This window comes from Cololabis saira, chromosome 15, assembly GCF_033807715.1.
Source record: "Cololabis saira isolate AMF1-May2022 chromosome 15, fColSai1.1, whole genome shotgun sequence".
Classification (NCBI taxonomy): domain Eukaryota; kingdom Metazoa; phylum Chordata; class Actinopteri; order Beloniformes; family Belonidae; genus Cololabis; species Cololabis saira.
The window spans coordinates 5,238,234-5,258,425 of record NC_084601.1 but is presented as its reverse complement, the minus strand read 5'-3'; the positions used below and the strand labels follow the sequence as shown (position 1 = coordinate 5,258,425).

Here is a 20,192-nt window from a genome sequence, read left to right as displayed (position 1 = left end):
GCACCGTACGTCGTAGACTCTGCGTCGGTGTAACGCGGAACCATAAATCAACCTTTACGTGTGACGTCAGCAGTCACGTGATGCTCGAAGCGATACTGAAAGTGCTCGTCGCTTTTACAGAAATGTAGTCAAATTAATAAAAACGGATAAGTCCATCCTGCAAACAACCACTTAATGGAAAGGAATCGTAATTTTGACCATTTTTTTCCCTTTTGAAAAGACGAGAATACGTTTAGTCATGGCTTCCTCATCAACACATTGACTAGTAAAATATTGCATCCTACATTTCGAGATGGATCACGACTTTTATTTTTTATTTTTTTTTAACTCTGGCTGTCACTTTTATATGATCAAAATAATCATTTGAATTACTAATGACTTTACTGCAGGGCTCTGTGGGCTGTCTCTATACTCAAAGCGAATTTATCCACTAAAGGGATGAATTAAAGGACAATCTAATCTGTTTTACAGTAAAGCAGCACTTCTCCAAACCAACTTCAGTAAAAGCAGCTCTTGGTACGTATGACTGACATTTATAGCCCAGATTTAAAGATGTGACATTTCCTTTTTTTGATTAGGAAACTACAAGGAAACATTTGGTTTGTTTTGGTGGTGCCAACCCACATTTTCACCCATTTCATTGATCTCTTCACCATAAAGTAATCAAAAGAACCCAAAATAATGGTACAACTTCTTAAATTAAAAACACCATAAGGTCCATATTCATTTCAAATAAATATACACAAAACATTTATTTGGATAATAACATATATTGCACAATCATCATGTCACTCCTTCCAGATTGTGTCCTAATTCTTGCAGCAGCATCAACAGTTGTCTAGACGTGGCTTTGGTCACATGTCTCCCTCCATCTTCACCTGACCTGAAAAGAAAGAACATTTAAAATGTGGCTCACTTCTCTTTACTATCTGTTTAAACCGTTTAAACTCACAAAAGAATAAAATAAAACAACAGCATCACTCCGACATGGATATTTGCCCCTAACAAGGCGATACAGGGAAACCCCGTCCCTCAGTATTTGCACTAATCCTCGATTATTTCTCACCTTTCATCTCTTGCTGCGGGCCGGAAAGCCAGCTGAAGTGTATTCATGGACTCTGGGCTTCGGCGCTGGTAAGTCCATCCTGGGATGTGTGAAATCCTATAACGGATCTGGCTGGCACGTGGTGGAGATCACTGTACTGAACTGGAACTAAAAAAAGGGCCACAGAGACAGACATGCCAACACGACTTGGTTGATGTTTCTGAGCACCAGCATGACCATTAAAACCCAAAACATGATCAGAAAGACAGATTATACTGTCTTTAAAATAAGATGGGGGGAGTTTTATTTTTTTGGAGAGGAAAAAAAGAGTAAATTTGCTCTGAATGAGTGAATATTTGATAAGATAGCTGGGTCAAAACATACTTGTATAAACATGTTTTGATTTTCTGAACAATAGATGATAAAAAGCCTCATCGATCAGTCGCATCCAATTCTGTGAACCCAGTGAGCAGCTTCTTTACTGTCTGGTGACAAAAGGAAACATATAAAAACAATTCTGATATGACATCAATTTTTAGGCCCCCTCTGTATTTGCCTGCAATTTAATACATATCAAATTATGCCAACACCTGATAGTCAGCTGTATTATGGTTTCTACATTCCCGCCTCACTGTGGAATTTAAAATGGACCTCAGACTGCCATCTTGTGGTCTTTAATGGCAAACCCTCAGTTTTGAAGTACAGCCATTGTTCCAAAATTAGCCAATTTCAGAGATATTTTATTTGAGGTACCATGGACCATCTATGCAAATTTAAAAAGCAGCTCATACAGTTAATTTGGGCCTATTTAAAACAAACCCTTTTCATAATGAGAACAGTAAATGCAGTGAAGAATAAAGCAAACACCGGCGCATTAATCGTCTTGGTGTGGAGCTGCGCCCTCTAGTGGTGCAAGAGGGGAAACCAGTTCTTCTTCACTCACAAAATGAGTGGAGACCGTTGCTGTGACAACTGATGTTCGTACAGTTTTATATCTAGTCAGATGGGGATTCCAGTTTAAAGAAATACCCATATGTGACCTAAAGTAGTGGCCCTTCTGTTGCTCTTAGGTCTGACCATGACCTTTCTCTATTAACCCTTGAACTGTCTTCGGGTCAAAATGACCTAATTCTCCTTCTTTCCTTCCTCCTGCTCTCTCCTTCCTTCTTCCCTTCCTCTTTTCTCCCTTCCTTCCTTCCTTCCTCCTTGCCTTGTTTTCTCCCTTCCTTTTTCTCTCTCTCCTTCCTTCTTCCCTTCCTCTTTTCTCCCTTCCATCCTTCTTTTCTTCCTTTCTCCCTTCCTTCCTTCCTCCTTTCCTTGTTTTCTCCCTTCCTTCTTTCCTCCTGCTCTCTCCTTCCTCTTTTCTCCCTTCCTTGTTTTCTCCCTTCCTTCCTTTTTCCCCCCTTCCTTCCTTCTTTCCTCCTGCTCTCTCCTTCCTTCTTCCCTTCCTCTTTTCTCCCTTCCATCCTTCTTTTCTTCCTTGGTTCCTTTCTCCCTTCCTTCCTTTTTTCCCCTTCCTTCCTTCTTTCCTCCTGCTCTCTCCTTCCTTCTTCCCTTCCTCTTTTCTCCCTTCCTTCCATCCTTCTTTTCTCCCTTCTTTCCTCCTTTCTTCCCTTCCTTGACCCGAAGACAGCACAAGGGTTAAGGAAATACGCCCTATCCTGATGTCCTTTTAGCAATTTTCTGTGACTTGATGTCTTTCATAGCGTGGACAGATTGCTCCCTCTTCTATCAGATGTATTATTTTAAAAAAGTTAATAGGAACACACTGATTCATGGAAAAGCATGGAAGCAAGGAATTAAATAAAATACAAAGTATTCTATTGCTGATGATTCCCGGCGATCACATTAGCTACAGGAGAGGAGACAGTACTCTGTGCAAGGCTAGCTCACCCTGGAGTACCGTTCAGGTGAGTTCCTCATGCTAGTGGTGCCGCTCTCACGCTCCACCTAGGTAGGTTGGAATAAGAGGACAGACATATGAAACAAAAGACAATGATACCATGGCACCAACAGGTAAAGGCTTAAAAAAAACAAAAAAAAAAAAACAACAAGATACAGGACTGTCTCAGAAAATTAGAATATTGTGATAAAGTTCTTTATTTTTCTGCAATAATGCAACTAAAAAAACAAAAAAAGTCATACATTCTGGATTCATTACAAATCAACTGAAATATTGCAAGCCTTTTATTATTTTAATATTGCTAATTATGGCTTACAGTTTAAGATTAAGATTCCCAGAATATTCAATTTTTGAGATGGAATATTTGAGTTTTCTTAAACTGTAAGCCATGATCAGCAATATTAAAATAATAAAAGGCTTGCAATATTTCAGTTGATTTGTAATGAATCCAGAATGTATGACATTTTTGTTTTTGTAATTGCATTACAGAAAATCACAATATTCTAATTTTCTGAGACAGTCCTGTATGCAAAAAACCTACAGCAAACAAAATTCTGACAAGTTATCACTTGCAACGGGTCAAGGCATGGTTTAAGAATTTTAAGCCTTTGGATAGCCAGATCCTTGTTGTCCTCGAAAGGAGAGAAAAGATGGGTAGAGGTGATGTGCCGATTTTGGAAGTAGGAAAATTAGTTGAAACATACGAACACAAATCCATTCCAAGTCAAATCTGTTTCTTTTTTTTTTTTCAACTATTTAACTGCTAGACATTAACACGGTCATCCAGGTTCCTTGCCTTCTCACCATTATCCAAACTTTTTCTTGCCTCTAACGTGTACAGAGTAAGATGTTTGCCCATCTTAATCCACACAGCTACATAAAAAAGGTGTGCAATAGTGGAAATGTTCATCTTAAAAAGGAATCAGTCATTTCCACTCTGTCACATTTATTGTAAAACCACAGGTCTAACTAAGCATTTCAAAATAAAGGTTTAATAAGCAACATCATTATGTTCACAAATGCCTTTTCTAAAAGAAAGTTCCGTAAAGATGGGCTGATATCTGGAATCAATTTTGGAGAATGGTTAGGAGGTGAATTTTATAGAATTGGTCCTTCATTTGTTGGAATAACAGCTGTAACATTCCCAGTAAGAATTGCTGGTGAAGGAAATCACTATCGTCTCATGTAGTACACACTGAAGAACATGAGGTTTAAAATCCTGCTCAAACACTGTACAATCCAGACATCTCAAGTTCTCGTCTCTCATTGTCTGACTGCACAATTTTCAGTCTGTTCTCCTTAGGGGGGGAAATGACTTGGAAAAGAAGATCTTCCAGATAAGAGAATTGAGGTTATAAAATCAATTCAATGCTGAAGGGACAACATACTGAATACTGAAGGGACAACACCGAATTTGAGTATCTGACAATTGACTGATGCTCAGCTGAGTTTTATTGAAATGGAACAAACGTAAAAGTTATAAATACAAAGAACATCAGAGAACAAACTGCTATGGCTCTTAAGGTAAGCCAAACCAAATTCTACTGGGCAAGTTTAAAGAAAACAAGGAAGTTATGGTATCAGTTAAAAAACAAAAAGAAAAGAAACACAATTTATCTACCTCTAGAAATGCTAGGCATACACTTTGAATATTACAAAACTTGATGTCCTTCCTTTCTTGTGGATTCTTTTCTCCACCATTGAAAAAAAAAAAAAAAATGAAGCTCTACCCATATGCATTTATTTACAAGCAAGTCCCTAAGCAATTATGTAAACCACAAATAAAAGAAATACAAGAAGGGGAGAATGGGGCATTGACAAAAACTTCCTGCAAGGCAATATGCATTATTTAACATCTTCTCTCAAATTTTTGAGAATGATGTGAACTTTTTAGTAAATGTTTATTGTCGGCTTTAAGAACCATGAACAAAAAGTTACAATAAAAGTGTTATATGGGTGTTTGTGTTGTTTTTTTTGTTGTTGTTTTAAATACATGTCCCAATATAACCGTAACGTAGAGGTAAGAAACGATTCATCACAACGGTTAGGCTCATTTCTCCAGCCAAAGATATTTCCAGCCAATCAGCTCGAGCCAATTCTGCAGTCTGTCCTTTTTTATCTTGACATATAAAGACATTTTGTCATGAGGGATGAAGAATAAAAAGTCAATCAAAAAACGGTGGCCAATTTTTTCTTTTTTTTTTCCCGTTTTGTTGTGTTTCTTTTTTGTTGCCAAATTCCTTTTTGCTGCATCTACTTCCACTGTTGCCCATAAGAATCCTGTGAAAACTCCATGGTGTCATTACTGTAACCATAGTTACCAGAGTAGTCGGCCCCTTGCTGCAGGGGCTGCTGGGCGATGGGCTGGGACCCCCAGTTCTGTTGGTTGTTGGTCTGGCGGCGCTTGGAGTCAGGCTGGTTAAACACGTCCGCCTTCCTCTTTCCTCCAACGTTACCTCCGCGATTTCCCCTTGCGCCGCGGAGACCACGGCCCCTTTGGGGTTGGAAAGGGGCTCCCCGGCCCCCTCGGCCACCCCTCGGCCCCCCCAGGGGGGGTCCTCTTTGAACGTAGCCGCCCCGGCCTCGGCTGGGCGGCGCCCCGCGGGAGCGTGGCGGCGGAGGCCCGCCCCTGCTGGGACGAGTGCCGCGGCCCCTTATGCTGTACACGTCTTCGTAGTTGTAGTAAGGGTCTTCGTAGCCACCACGGTAGTCATGGTAGTCGTAACCGTAGTAGTCATCATAGTAATCCTCATAACCGTAGTAATCGGGAGGATAGGAATATCCCCCTCGGCCACCGCGGCCTCGGCCTCGCCCGGGCGGCGGCATGCGAGGAGGTGGGTAGTAGTAGTAGTCGTCATACCTGACAAGAGGACGATTGGGAATTAAATACACGAAACCCTTAAGTGAGAAGCAGTCGAGTGGGTGACCAGTCACACGTCTGACCTACCCTGAATTCCTGGTGGTCTGCCGAGCTGCTTGGCGTTCTTTCCTCTTTTTGTCTGGGGGCTTTGCCAAAACTATCTCGATTTCCTCTCCTTCAAGCTCCTTCCCGTTCATTTCATCCATAGCCTGAGAAAACAGTACAATCACTCACTGCTAAATCCACAGAGCACATGCAAAATGCAATAAGAAAAAACTTTTAAAAAAATACAAAAAAAACCCCACCTTTACTGCAGCATCTCTTTCTTCGAAATGGACAAAAGCATAATCTTTCAATTTCTTCACTCTTTCCAATTTTCCAAACCGCGAGAAGGTTTTCTCAAGAAGCTCTTCAGTCACTGCTGTGGCAAGTTTCCTTACGAAGAGAACCTTCACCTATAAAAGGGAGAAAAATAGGGCATTTGTACACCTACAACCAGTACTCGAGTTGTAAAAAAAAAATCAGGGGGGATGGTGGATTGTATCATATGGGGACAGATAATTTGTGCTGATTACAAATAATATAATATATTACAAAAAATAGCACTGATCAAAACACCTGCAGAAATACTGCAGGAATAACATAAAAAACCGTTTTCTGAACTTATCAATATGACTCTGTCCTTCACAGGATAAGTAAAATGGATCACTGCAAAAACTCAAAATCTTAACAAGAATATTTGTCTTGTTTCTAGTTAAAATGTCTCATTTTAGTAGAAAAATCTCATTACACTTAAAACAAGACTCATCGCTGGAAAAAACAACAATTTTCACCTGTTTCAAGTAGATTTTCACTTGAAATAAGTAGAAAAATCTGTCAGTGGAACAAGATTTTTTTGCTTGTAATGAAAAGATAAATTGTCCCACTGGCAGATTTTCCTACTTATTTCAGGTGAAAATTGTCAAATAAGTTATTTTTCTGGTGATGACTCTAAATGTTGAAATAAAACCACATTCATTGATGAAATTACATAAGGGATGGAAAGGGGGGATGGCAGTTTTACAGGGTGGATGATTTTGACCGTTTTTATTTCATCCCCCCTCAACTCCAGTACTGCCTACAACACAGAGGATTGTGAACTTTTGTAAAAAAAAAATATTATTATTATTTTTTTTTTTTGAAAGAAGACACATTAACTAACCTTAGCCATGACTTCTGGGTCAGGCTCAGCCACAGGATCAGCCCACTCCACGGTAACAGGGTTCCCCCACACTTTGACCTTCCCGCTCATCAGGCGACGACGTGCCTGTGCTGCAGACTTGTGGTCCTCGTACTCAAGGAAACAGAAGCCACGATTCTTCTTCTTGTCATCTGGCTGATGGTACAATATCACGTCTTGGAGACCCTCTGTAAAACAAAACAAGCACATTTTATGACACAAAAACAGCTGGGCATCATCAAGCATGACTATGATCTTGTCCCGAGTTTCCAAAAGAAATTCATCACTGTGCACATGAAACAAACCTGTGACCTTGCTAAAGTCTTCCACTATACTTTCTCTGGTCTTGTTCTTTGGAATTGATCCAACAAACAGGCGATTGTTTGCAACAGATATACACACTCCCAAGTACTTGCCAGGGCGGATTTCATGGTTATCACACTGAAATTAATACAGAAACGGTAACAGAGAAACACGTTTTTGCATGAAGAGCAAACAACGGAGGCACAAAATCATTGTAATTAAATGTTCAGCAACATGATTATTTTACAAGATGTCAAAAGTAATACTCAAACTTTATTAAAGTGCACTACTTACAAGCTTCACAGCCTTTTGTGCATCATCTTTATTGCAGTACGTGATGAAAGCATAGCCTCTGTTTTGACCAGACAGAGGGTCCATCATTAACCTGAGGTCCCAGATGGGGCCAGCAGATTCAAAAAGTGGCACAAGTTCATCTTCATACAAATCCCTGGGGATTTTTCCAACAAAAACCTGAAAAAAAGAGAAACCAAAACGAGTACTAAGATATGTAAGCTGCATGACAGTATTTCGTTTGTCTTTATTTTCTTTTTAAAGGTTCTTCAAAACCAAGAGTTAGGAATGACAAATACCCTACTACTACTACTAATAATCAAAATTGTTTTTGCAAAACCTTTGTTCTACTTTGTAATCTCCTATTGTGGATCGGGGCATTTATACTTTATTTAAACTTTATTTTCTGATTTTGCTTTGAATTGTCTGATGTTGGACAGCCCTCCAGTCGATTTTTGTGGCTATACAGGACTGTCTCAGAAAATTAGAATATTGTGATAAAGTTCTTTATTTTCTGTAATGCAATTACAAAAACAAAAATGTCATACATTCTGGATTCATTACAAATCAACTGAAATATTGCAAGCCTTTTATTATTTTAATATTGCTGATTATGGCTTACAGTTTAAGATTAAGATTCCCAGAATATTCTAATTTTTTGAGATAGGATATTTGAGTTTTCTTAAATGAATGTATTTGTAATAAATCCAGAATGTATGACATTTTTGTTTTTGTAATTGCATTACAAAAAAAAAAAAAATCACAATATTCTAATTTTCTGAGACAGTATGTGCTCTACAACTAAACTCTAAAATTAATCTCTGTCAATCACTCGTACCTCAGTCCCACTCCCTGGATGGGTTCCTTTAAATATTTCCTCAGGTGGAGGGCCTCCATATTTTCTCTGCCCAGTAGTAACATCCAGAGTGTATGCCGTCCTCTCCAACAAAGCCTGAAACACACAAAGTAACAAACTCAGGCATATGTATACAATATTTACCCTGGCATTCTAGACAAAAGAGATCAGCAAAGTGACTTTTTACCTTTATTTTTGTCTCATCCGGGCCCTTGGTGGACTCTTGTACCTTACTTCCTTGTTTTTCTCTCTGTCTGTATGTTTTCATGACTCCACAGAGGAACGCACTTTTATTCTGGATCAAGAAACAAAAAAAGATATTGCAACCACAGATAAAACAAAATTGTGTTCTTTAAAAAGGAAAACAAAATCCAACACATCCGTGTGTGTACCTGCACGTGTGACAGGTCACTCTCTTTGAATTGTTGCAGCACAGTAAGTGCTCCCTCCTCATTGAACTCCCTCAGTGCATCAATAGCCCTCTCATCCAAGTCGGCATATGCTACCAACCCTACAATTAAAAAAGGACATTCACAGTCAAAATCAACATAATTAAACGTGAAATTATCCTGGCAAGGTATGTTAAAGTACATGCACTACTTTATGGCTCATAATAAGAATCCCTCACCTGTCTGGAAGATGTTATCTAGACTTTCAGCCACTTTCTGGGGTAGCCCAGCATCAATAAGTGTCTGATAGTTCTCTGTGTGTGTCGTTGTCACATCCATGGGCTCCTCTTCCTCCTTTGCCGGGGCAGAACTGCCGTTCACCTCAGCTGCAGACATTCTCCTGTAATACAGCAATCATAAAATACATTCATTATTTATAACATACTTTCACATGGATAATTTTTCACAATAAATTGTCAAATTTGGCTTTTAGAGAGTCCTTACAAACACCAGGAAACTGGACCATATTACACCGGTCATGAAATCACTACACTGGCTTCCAGTGAGTCAAAGGATAGAGTTTAAAATCTTACTGCTGGTCTACAAAGACCTGAATGGTCTTGGACCAAAATACATGCTGGATCTGTTAGTTCCTATGAAGCTCCCAGACCCCTGAGGTTCATCTGGATCTGGTTTGTTGTGGTTCCAGAACCAGAACCAAGCAAGGTGAGGCAGTTCAGTTATTCTGCTCCTCACCGGTGGAACAAACTTCCTGTAGACCTGAGGTCTGCTCCAACTGTAGATCCTTTAAATCAGGATAAAAACATTACTGTTTACTGAAGCGTACTCTTAAATTAAATACTCACCTGCTGTACTTTAGCTTAGTTTATTTATTTAGCAATATAAGACAAATTGAACAATAAATGTAAAAACATTGACATAACATGCAAGGAAAGGAAGAAGCCTGGTGGCTTCTATAGAATCCTTTCCATATATTAATAAAAAAACAAAACAAAAGCTACACAAGGGGGAGTAAAAAAACAAAGGAGACAAAAGAAAATGTAACTCAGATTAAATAATAAACACTACAAAGATGAAACAATAAGAAAGTTCTTTAAATGTTTTTTGAATATTAACAAGGATGGTGATGATTTAAGAGATTTATTGAGTGAATTCCACAATTGGAGCCTCTGAAAGTAATGAAAGATTGATGTTTACATGTTCTACAAAACAGTAAATTAAAATAATCTTTGTGCCTTGTGGCATAAGAATGAATATCGGAATTAACATAAAAGAAATTATGAAAAGAAGAAGGAAGATCTTGTATATAATTTTTAAATTTGAACATAAATAAACATGTTTAAAAATGTAAATTTTATTGACGGATAATAATGAATATTTAATGAAAAAGGGAGCAGATGGCTCATATCTGTTTGCATGTGATATCATTCTGAGAAACCTTTTTTGAATAATCAATAATTCATTAATATATGTTGAATGTGTCGAAGCCCAAACAACTCTACTGTGCTGTACTCTACTGCCCTTACTTTTTACCAACTTGTGCTTTTTATTATTTGGCCTCTTTTCTTATCATTTTATTTGTTATTTACTGTTTAATTGTGTCTTGCTGCTTTTAATATTGATATAAATCACTTTGAATTACCTTGTGTTGAATTGTGCTATACAAATAAACTTGCCTGAGGTATCAATTACAATATCCAGTCATTTCAGGTGTTGTTATGGGCAATTTTGGAGGTAAAATATTCCTTAAAAATCATAAACGTTACAGAAAGATGTATATTTTGTTAGTTAAAATGACCGTGTTGTGAAAAGCCCCGGACCCAAACAGCCCCGCCCCCTTCACATGCAACCTTTATTTATAATATTTACGTGCACACACTTTTACCGGATAAATGTGCTTTACACATGCCATTTAGTGTTGGTCATATTCCAAAAAGCCTAAAGCAGCTTGGCCAGTCAGAATGTGTTTTTTTCCATCACACTGAACAATACTGTTAGCTCCAGGGCTAAAGCTGCACGAAGGCCCCGCCGTGCGGACAATCACCTTTACCTAAATCACACACGCAACGCAAAAGCTGCAAACGGATAGTCAGCGAGACTTACCCGTCTAATTCGGTAAACTGGCAGCGAATAGTTGTGTAACGTGGAACTATTAGATTTGCAGACGTGGATAAAATGCCCGATACGAAGCACGCTGGTGTTTTCCAGACAGTCTCGTCGTCTCCTCGCCCGAACAACGCCAACGCCGCGAACTCTCGCGAGATGTGGTCGAGAGAGCGCCAGAAGGGCAGAGTGTGTTTTTGTGAGGAGAACACATGGGTGCAGATAAGCTGTTCTGCTTTACTGAAAGTACAGAAATGTGGGAAGATTAATAGTAAGTAAGCAAAGAAGAACTGAAGAACTGAATAACTGAGGGACTGTGGGGCGGTCAGTCAGTCTGTCTGATTTGATTTTTTTCTTATTTGATTTATTTTTATTTTTGTACATGTAAAAAAAAAAAAAAAAACAACACTTCATCAGAAGTTTAAGAGAACAAAACAACAAAACAAAGAATTTCATCCTTTAAAACTTGCTATCTTGATTTACATGTGCCAAAAAAGGAGTAGGAAGAAGTGTAAATTTATTTAGTCCTACCCCCATTCACTGATCATTTAACCTGTATTTATAAATATTCACACACTGTACTCACACTGCTAAATAACAGTATTATTATTATTATTATTATTATTATTATTATTATTATTATTATTATTATTATTATTATTATTATTACTATTATTATATACTGTAATTATACTCACACAGATACTTATACATGCATACATACATACACATAGTTGAATATTTCTATATATTTGTACCAACAACAAACCGGACTGTGCAATAACCAGGACAGTGCAATAACTTTGTGCAATATTACACAACACCTTTTCTATCCTTATAATTCTTTTTATGGCACCGCACTTTCAATTTGTATTTTTATTTTTTTATTTTTGTTTTTACCTTTAACATTTATTTTTATTTGTATCTTTATTTTAAATGTTCTTATCTTTTAACTTTATAGGTTGTGGGTTTTTGGCTTTTGGGGTGTTTGATTTGTAAATGACAGTGCTGTGTGATGGAGATGGAGATGGAGATGTCAATTTCCCTGAGGGAACCTTCCAAAGGGATTAATAAAGTCTGAATCTGAATCTTTCCCTTTTTTTCTTTTAAATAGTTTGGTTGTTTTTCCACTCTGGCTTTGTTTTTGTCTCATTTTGGGTATTAATATCATCCTTTCTAGTCATTGGTGTTCAGATTTTATGAAATTGTTTAAAGGTTTGAAGGATTTTTCTATAAGATTCTACACTGGTGGTTTTTCTCTATTTTCAGGGTCACCTCCTGTTCAGGAGTTCAGCTTTAGTTCAGCTATTTTGATTTACTGAAATTGCAGAAAAGTGGGAAGATTAATCCTCGTACTCGGACTGTTTTTGGGGAAAGGGCCTTCAAAGCATTTGCACCCTCGTCCTGGTATAAATTACAGAGTCATCTTAAATTGGATCATCTCCCAAGTTTGGTAGATTTTAAAGCTAGGATCATCAAGGTCTATCTGACTACTGAATGCACATGTTATTTTATCGAACATTGAGTGATTATACTGTAGTGATGTGATTGCCAAACTGTTTTAGCTGTTTTTTATGTCGGTTTTGTTGATGTTGTTCAATGTTGTTCAATGTGTAATGTGTAACTGATGTGGACCTATTGTGCTGCCTTCTTGGCCCGGACCCCCTTGCAAAAGAGATTTTAATCTCAATGGGTTTATTCCTGGTTAAATAAAGGTTAAATAAAAAAAATAATAAAATTAATAAAAGGCCGTCCTCCTTCAATTGATTCAATATCTTTCCTTTTTTCTTATAATTATTTTGGTTGTTTTTCCACTCTGGCTTTGTTTTTGTCTCATTTTAGTATTAATATCATCCTTTTTAGTAATTTGTGTTAGGATTTTATGAAATTGTTTAAAGGTTTGAAGGGTTTTTCTATAAGATTCTACACTGGTAGTTTTTCTCTATTTTCAGGGTCACCTCTCTTGTTCAGGAGTTCAGCTTTAGTTCAGTTATTTTCTCTATTTGCAGGGTAAACTCCTGTTTTATGACCAGGCTGTTAAAATGGGCCAGATATTTACTCTTCGTTAGGTGAAGAAAATGAAGAGAAACAGATGTTTTAACACTGATCTCCGGTCTCATGCGTTATCTGGGTTAACATCTCAAGTAGGAAGCAATAAACAGAGATCTACGGCTGAAGGTCTGACATGTTTGTCAGCTGGCTCCACCGATGGGGTTCACGTACAAAGAACACCTCCTTTTTAGTATAAATACAACTGGATCGATGACCACCGTGTGCATTTCTTTCCTGCCTATGTGGTTTGAGAGAGGTTTACCTCCGGCTGGAAAACATTGTGCATGATATAATAAAGCTTGTATTAACATTTGATTCTGTTCACTGATTTTCTTATGGTGCACAAGAAAAAACGAACATGCAGGTCTTTCATTTGTATTCCCAATATTGCATCTAAATTTGCTATTTTCATCTCAATTTGGTTGTTGTGCGTCTCATGAATCCCTGGTGTAAAAATTATTTGGAAGTTTCGGGAAATTAACCTCCAATCTTTTATTTTGGGTGAGTTATTAGATTAATTGAGCATCCATGTAAATTAAATACATTAACAGTCAACCACAGGTTTTATGTAAATAATTCCCTATTTGAATCATTATAAGCGCTATTTTGCATTCATTTGTGGGTGGTCAACACATATGGTGATTGTAAAGATATTTTGGCTACACACATTAACTTTCTGGGATAGTTTGAGGAGTCCCATGACTCTCTGGGCTTTGCGCCTGACTACCTTTAAAGCAATTTTTGAAAAGAACAAACAAAGGAGGAGATAGGTTGATCCCACCTTTGCACTTTAACCTGAGCAGGCAGTGGAGGAAATAAAAGCATTTTATAAACTATCCAACCCAGAAGATTTAACTTTAACTGGCAGGACTTCAGATCATGGAAATTTACATTTCAACCCTGATTTCTATAAGTTAAAGCACACAGAATGAAGTGACAGTGTGACAATTCGTGAAAATGAATCACTTTATTGCTTTAGCACTCAAAATCATGTCAATATGATGCATCACGAACTCAGGACCTGCCTCAACTAACAAAAAATCATTAGTAGACTGTCGGTGACTTGTCTTTATAAGGTGGCTGCACTCTAAAGAAGAGAAATGACAGCACATTTCTTTCCCTCAATCATCATGTGAGAGCTTTCTGATTTTGCCCTTGTGGCGGTCAATCTCCTTCTGTAGGCGCTCAATCTCCTTCTTGTGGTGCTCGATCTCCTCTCCGTGATGTTTCCTTAGCGCTTCCAGCTGCTCCCTCTCCCTCTGCCTGTAAGCAAAAACAAAATTCACTGGGTACAAATGAACATCTAAGGGTAAAGGCCTGAACACTGATCAGTGCAATTATTTCCTTCTTACCTGAAGTACCGCTCTTCCTCTGTAGCTTCTCGCTTTCCGAACGCTCCTCCTGCCGACCTCACGGAGCCTCCACCACCTCCACCTTTCCCTGCACCGCTGCCCAACTCACCAAGCTGGAATACAGAAATGCAAATGATTTATTAAGACTCACATTATGCCTCCTCAGTTCACTCAGTGAATGCACCATACACTTGAAAAAGTATCGTATTTTCTGGACTATAAGCCGCACCTGCATATAAGCCACATCCGCTCTATTTAAAAAAAAGATATGCAAGCTGCAGATATTTATGTTGTTAGATTAGATATTTACTACATGTACAGAAGGATTTTGAACTGTAAAAAATGTACATGTTTGTACCTAAATAGATCCTTTCCTAACAGTGTCTTTTAACACGGCAGCAACTTTGCTGATTAAAACGGGACAGAACCAAGAGAAAATAACCGGTATTTATTTATCTGTTTGAAATCTGCTTCTACCTACTTCTATCTGCTACAGAAGAAGTAGCATATTCTTCTTTGCATTTATTTTGTCTTAGTTTTGATTCTAATTCCGGTTAGAGCGCCCCGAGCAGTGGAAGAAAAATCCACAGAATAGCCGCACCTTTGTATAAGCTGCATGGTTGAAAACCTATGAAAAAAGTAGCGGCTTATAGTCCAGAAAATACGTGATTTATTTGCCTTTTTTTTTGTTCCCCCCCACCAAGTTCTACGCTTAACCAAAGATACTCTATACAGATATAGACAGATACAGATATACACGTTTTTATAAAACGTCTCTGGCTTAACCCATTTTGTCATGTGTCAAGTGCAAATGTATATTCTTTCATTAAACAAACAATATTTAAAAGCTCCTTCACAGGTTTGAAAATATTTGATTTAAGAATCGCCATTACCATTTTACTCATGTAAAAATTTCATATTAACCATCAAGACAATAAAAAAAAAACAGCCAAAAAAAACAACTGTAAAACTTCCAGATCAAGACCAATGAACTGGTGATGACTAAACCAGCTGAACATTGTGCTGGTCGAAATAGAAAGCAGTTGTGACAGATGTAACAATCCCACGAAAAGGAGGTGAAAGGTGAATGAAACAGCGGTGTCAGAGCTGGAGGGGGCCCTAGGGTGGACTAGGCTGGGAGAGTGGCTGGAAATAACAAAACCCCCCCAAGAAAGAAAAAAAATTAGCCGCTCCTAAATTTTGTGACCTCGTATTTCAATCTTTACTACAAATGAATGAATACGGCTCAAATACAACTTCCGGTTTTCAAAATAATATTTCATGTCAAAAGAAACAGACAAAAGAAAAAAAAAAGAAAAAAAATGCAAGGTACTGATTTTCAGGTAATGAAGATGTGTATTATTTCAAATATTTCACATATTTCCTTGACTACTTTGATCAGAACCATACTTTTGTACAGTAAACGCTTTGACATTGGGCGTGCTTGTAGTGATTTTAGTCCCAAAGAGATGCATGTGCTTTATAAGGTGAAATTATGAAAAATACAATTTTTACAGTCTCGCCTACTACACTACTTGAAGCAAAAAAAAAAAAAAAGTTCAATCTCTTTAAAAAAGTGAAATATATATTCTTACACGATTTTTACAATAAAAGTGTGTTAAATTATGGTGCAAGTATGGTTCTAATCAAGGTAGTCAAGGAAACATGTGAAATACACATCTTCATGACCTCAAAATCAGTACCTCATATTTTTTCTTGTCTGTTTATTTTGACATATTATTTTGAAAACCGGAAGTTGTATTTGAGCCACGTTCATTCATTTATAGTAAAGACTGAAATACGAGCGCACACGAAATTTAGGAGCACCTGATTTAACCACGCAAATACGAATAACGGTTGACTTGACTGCAGTATAACACTCAGGCTCCCAAACCTTTACACGGAGTAATGTTCATGCTCATAGGATACTTATGCGCATGCAAACATCACCGAAAACATAGCTGACCACATCCTGGTAATTTATGTACATCTTGTCCCACCCCCACCCCCACCCCCCAAAAACTTAATAAATAACGAAAATACAAATTTAACAACTAACTGTGCAGTCATTTCAAATTGTGCATACTAATTTGTTATACTCTGCATAATTAATTACGCTTAAAACCCGTAATTGGAGGAATATATCCGTAATAACTAGACCAGAAACTCTTCCTCACACTATTTTTATCAGTGTTTAGCTCTCGCACTCTTTTTGATTTTTCGATTTACCTGATCAGATGCCTTTCTAATTTGAGAACCGACATATTTCCTTATCTGAGTGCTCAGAAGAAACCTCGCCATTATGTCCCTGGACTCAGGAAATGCAAGTGCAAACAGGAACAGAAACCCTGCTTCTACGTCTGTACCGCAACATCTGCACATCAGTCAAAATGCAGGCATTTGAAGCAAACCTTCTTCAGGTTTATTTATGGTTCCGCGTTACACCTACGCAGAGCCTACGCCGTAGGGTACGCGGCGACGCGTCGATTTAACGCAGGACCATAAATCAGGCTTTAAGTGGGTGTGGTAACAACTATGTGCAGCACGTGTAGACTCGCTGCTGGCATCCTCTGGTGAGGAGGCAGCACTGCTTGCTCATCACATTTTTATATTCTCTTCTCCATCTTTTAGCACTGTTTCTCGAGCCACTGCCGTTGTTTCTACCGATATGGATCAAATGGATCAAAACAAACACATTTAATCATGCTTCCTTGATGCAAGATAAACAACATACTGCTGATTCTGTCAGATAACTGAACAAACGACATGTTTGGGCAGGGTGGATGGACGTTGCAGATGGATTAAGGCCCAGTCCCAATACGCCCTACTCCTACTTTTCAGCACTACCCCTAAATTTTGTGCGTTCCCGTGAGGGTAGTGGTGTCCCAATTCCTCTTTTCATCTAGGGTTAGTGGCTTAAACAAGGGTTACGGGGCATTAATCTAGCCCTCAGAGCGAGGGTTTTCAGATGCTGACTCACCGACCGAGGGCCAGAAATATTTCCCGGAATGCTTTTCGTCGTCATTTGCGGACTGAATAAAAAAAAAACATGGCGGACATTTCTTACTTTTTAGTGAATAAAATCAATATTTTGAGTTAGTTTCTGCATAAAAATGCGTTTTTGATTACATTTCTAGCGAGAAATATATATTTTACTTTCATAATATTCACTCAGTGAATGTACATAATCACTCGTTTGCTCGTTGTTGCAATGATCACGCCAGAATAAAGTCTGATTTATGGTTCCGCGTTACACCAACAAAGAGCCTACGGTGTAGGTTACGCGGCGACGCGCGGCGTACGCCCTACGTCGAAGGCTCTGCGTCGATTTAACGCAGAACCATAAATCAACTCCTGAGCCGGCGGGCTGTTCTCATCCTGCAAACATCGGCGCAAATTTCTTAACAGGCGTTATTTGGATAAACTGAGCCCAGGTTGGGGATCTTAACGGTTACTTTTACGCCTGAAAAAATATTAAAACTTAATAAAGTGGTATATTAACAGCGCTACAGCGGAATTTAAAACAGCTTCTAGCTCTCAGCTTCCTGATATGGTGTGACGTTTGTGCAAACGTAACTACGCAGTCGCTTACGTACCCGAACGTAAACCACGCAGTGACGTAGCAAGCTAAATTTAGGGGTAGTGCTGAAAAGTAGGAGACTGGGCCCTGGGAAGATTACAAGGGCCCTAAAATTTGTGGCTTGATATTTAGGAGTAGTGGTAGTGAGTTAGGGCTAGTGATAGCCCTACCTTATGAGCCTGGTCCTGCTCAAGGTTTCTTCCCTCCTAAAGGGGAGTTTTTCCTTGCCACTGTTTGGCTTAAGGCTTTTCTCCCACTATGGGAGTTTTTACCTGCCATTGTTTATATAATAATTGCTCGGGGGTTTATGTTTATGTTCATGTTCATGTTCATGTTCTGGATCTCTGGAAAGCGTCTAGAGACAACATCTGTTGTATTAGACGCTATATAAATAAAATTGAATTGAATTGAATTGATAGAAAGTAGGGGGTGTATTGGGATTGGCCCTAACACTGGATTTTAGAGACAGTATGTTCATGAAACCTCACCCTGAAAATCGTAAGCTTGGCCTCAAGGTTGCATCTCTGCTCGCAACATCCCAACAAACCCAGACACTCAAAGCTGCACATCCTGTCTGCATTTCTTCATTAGGGATCTGCTGTGCTGCTGAACATTTCTTTTTTTTTTTTTTTTTTTTTTTTTTTTTTTTTATTAACAAACAGTGCAAACGATGACAAAAGACAGCATCAGTATGTGTGTGTGTGTGTGTGTGTGTGTGTGTGTGTGTGTGTGTGTGTGTGTGTGTGTGTGTGTGTGTGTGTGTGTGTGTGTGTGTGTGTGTGTGTGTGTGCGTGCGTGCCGTGTTTGAGTGTAAATAAGGTGATGAAAGTAGGTACATAAATTGAGAATATTGATTCGAAAGTGAACAAATAAACAATTTTCATATAGAGTGGTGTAGCATGATATCATATAAATATAGCAATATCCTAATATAACATATTTTGTATAAAATATTATAACATATAACCAAATTATATCACCATACTATTATATATTACAATATAATACTATAGTTTAACATGCCAAGAGATTTCATAACTTTAATATAATAATATGAAACAATATATCATGATAATGCCAGTAATAATTATTAGAGTTAGAATTGGTCATTTATGTTTTGCAATGAGGGGTGAGGTCAGACCGGGGTGTCAGGGAAGCGAGCAGGAGGCCCCCACCAGACTTCAGTTGCCCGACCGGGAGCCCCAGCAGGAGGCAAGTAGGACGGCAGTGAAAGGAAACCCCCCCCTACTATATAAGTACATATATATTTATTTATTTTTTTTATTTATTTATTTATTTTTTTCCCCCTTTTCTTTTTATTTTTTTTTATTTTCCCCTATTCCCTTTCCCCCACTACCCCTCCTGATTAATTTTGTTAGTTCTGTTAGATGTCATTTAGAGTCTGAACATTGCTGCTGAACATTTCAGAGGTGCCCACAAAAGTAATGATCCCGGGAACATCCCTTACCCCGCTGGAACACCAGGTCAAAGCCTCGTCACTCGTTGTCCCTGGGTATGGCTCCTGCTATGAAGGAATCCCATCTGAATGGACTGATCCTGTGGCGTGGACCTCAAATGAAGGTGTTTATAATCTGTACGGATCACATTAGACCGTATCGGCCCAACAAGGATTCATGATACGACTTTGGTGTCCAGACCTTAAAAAAACACCTCAGTTCCTCCAGTTAATGCCATCTCTGTGTCCTGACAGCCTCTTGGTCCATCTATCTCCACCCTGATTTATATCCTGATCAGTGTCTCCGTAGCGACAGTCTTCCTGACCCTGTACTGCACCATCCCGGCTTGTCAAAGGTACTTTGGTTCATCTATGCCTGTCAGCATCTCAATTCAATTCAATTCAATTCAATTTGTTTTGTCTTACAATCTTATGCAAATCAAGATCATTTAGCCCAGTTTAATATGGAAGTAAAGGTATTTTATTGAACTTTTATTCTTATTTTAGTCAGTTTATTTTGTCCTGGAATCTGTCGACGAGCATAGACAACAAAGACAAAGCAAGGACATTTATACTCCACATGGATGTATCCATCACTGAAGAGCTAGTCTGAATCCAGAGCCTTGTTGCACTGAAGGGTTGGTAACATATGTATAAATCATACATCTATTGTTTCTTTATTAATTTATTTTCAGAATTAAAAAATAAACTAAGCACAATTGATAGGGTCCAAAACTGTTTATACATTTTTCAAAAATGTCT

At 38.3% G+C, this 20,192-nt stretch overlaps 2 protein-coding genes across 7 annotated transcripts; both read right to left on the bottom strand.

Moving 5' to 3' along the window:
• Nucleotides 1-100: 100 nt before the first annotated feature.
• Nucleotides 101-11,123, bottom strand: LOC133461333 (heterogeneous nuclear ribonucleoprotein R). 6 transcript variants are annotated; one of them, XM_061742206.1, is made up of 15 exons: nucleotides 10,991-11,123; nucleotides 9,106-9,266; nucleotides 8,870-8,988; nucleotides 8,665-8,772; nucleotides 8,460-8,573; nucleotides 7,625-7,801; nucleotides 7,333-7,468; nucleotides 7,010-7,215; nucleotides 6,114-6,263; nucleotides 5,896-6,017; nucleotides 5,270-5,808; nucleotides 2,939-2,995; nucleotides 1,430-1,530; nucleotides 1,067-1,213; nucleotides 101-883 (listed from the first exon to the last, which is right to left on the bottom strand). In XM_061742206.1, the coding sequence occupies exons 2-12, from the start codon at nucleotides 9,260-9,262 to the stop codon at nucleotides 2,985-2,987; spliced, it is 1,839 nt and encodes a 612-aa protein (XP_061598190.1). In that variant the 5' UTR covers nucleotides 9,263-9,266; nucleotides 10,991-11,123; the 3' UTR covers nucleotides 101-883; nucleotides 1,067-1,213; nucleotides 1,430-1,530; nucleotides 2,939-2,984. The 6 variants fall into 6 exon arrangements, with proteins under 6 accessions (XP_061598190.1, XP_061598188.1, XP_061598187.1 ...); XM_061742204.1 differs by having other exon boundaries at nucleotides 1,430-2,995; XM_061742203.1 differs by having other exon boundaries at nucleotides 1,067-1,530.
• A 2,864-nt stretch (nucleotides 11,124-13,987) lies between these two features.
• LOC133461014 (ATPase inhibitor A, mitochondrial-like) lies at nucleotides 13,988-16,788 on the bottom strand. Its single transcript, XM_061741765.1, has 3 exons — nucleotides 16,624-16,788; nucleotides 14,395-14,507; nucleotides 13,988-14,305 (listed from the first exon to the last, which is right to left on the bottom strand). Exons 1-3 carry the CDS (start codon nucleotides 16,774-16,776, stop codon nucleotides 14,164-14,166), a joined length of 408 nt encoding a protein of 135 aa, XP_061597749.1. The 5' UTR covers nucleotides 16,777-16,788; the 3' UTR covers nucleotides 13,988-14,163.
• Nucleotides 16,789-20,192: the final 3,404 nt, after the last annotated feature.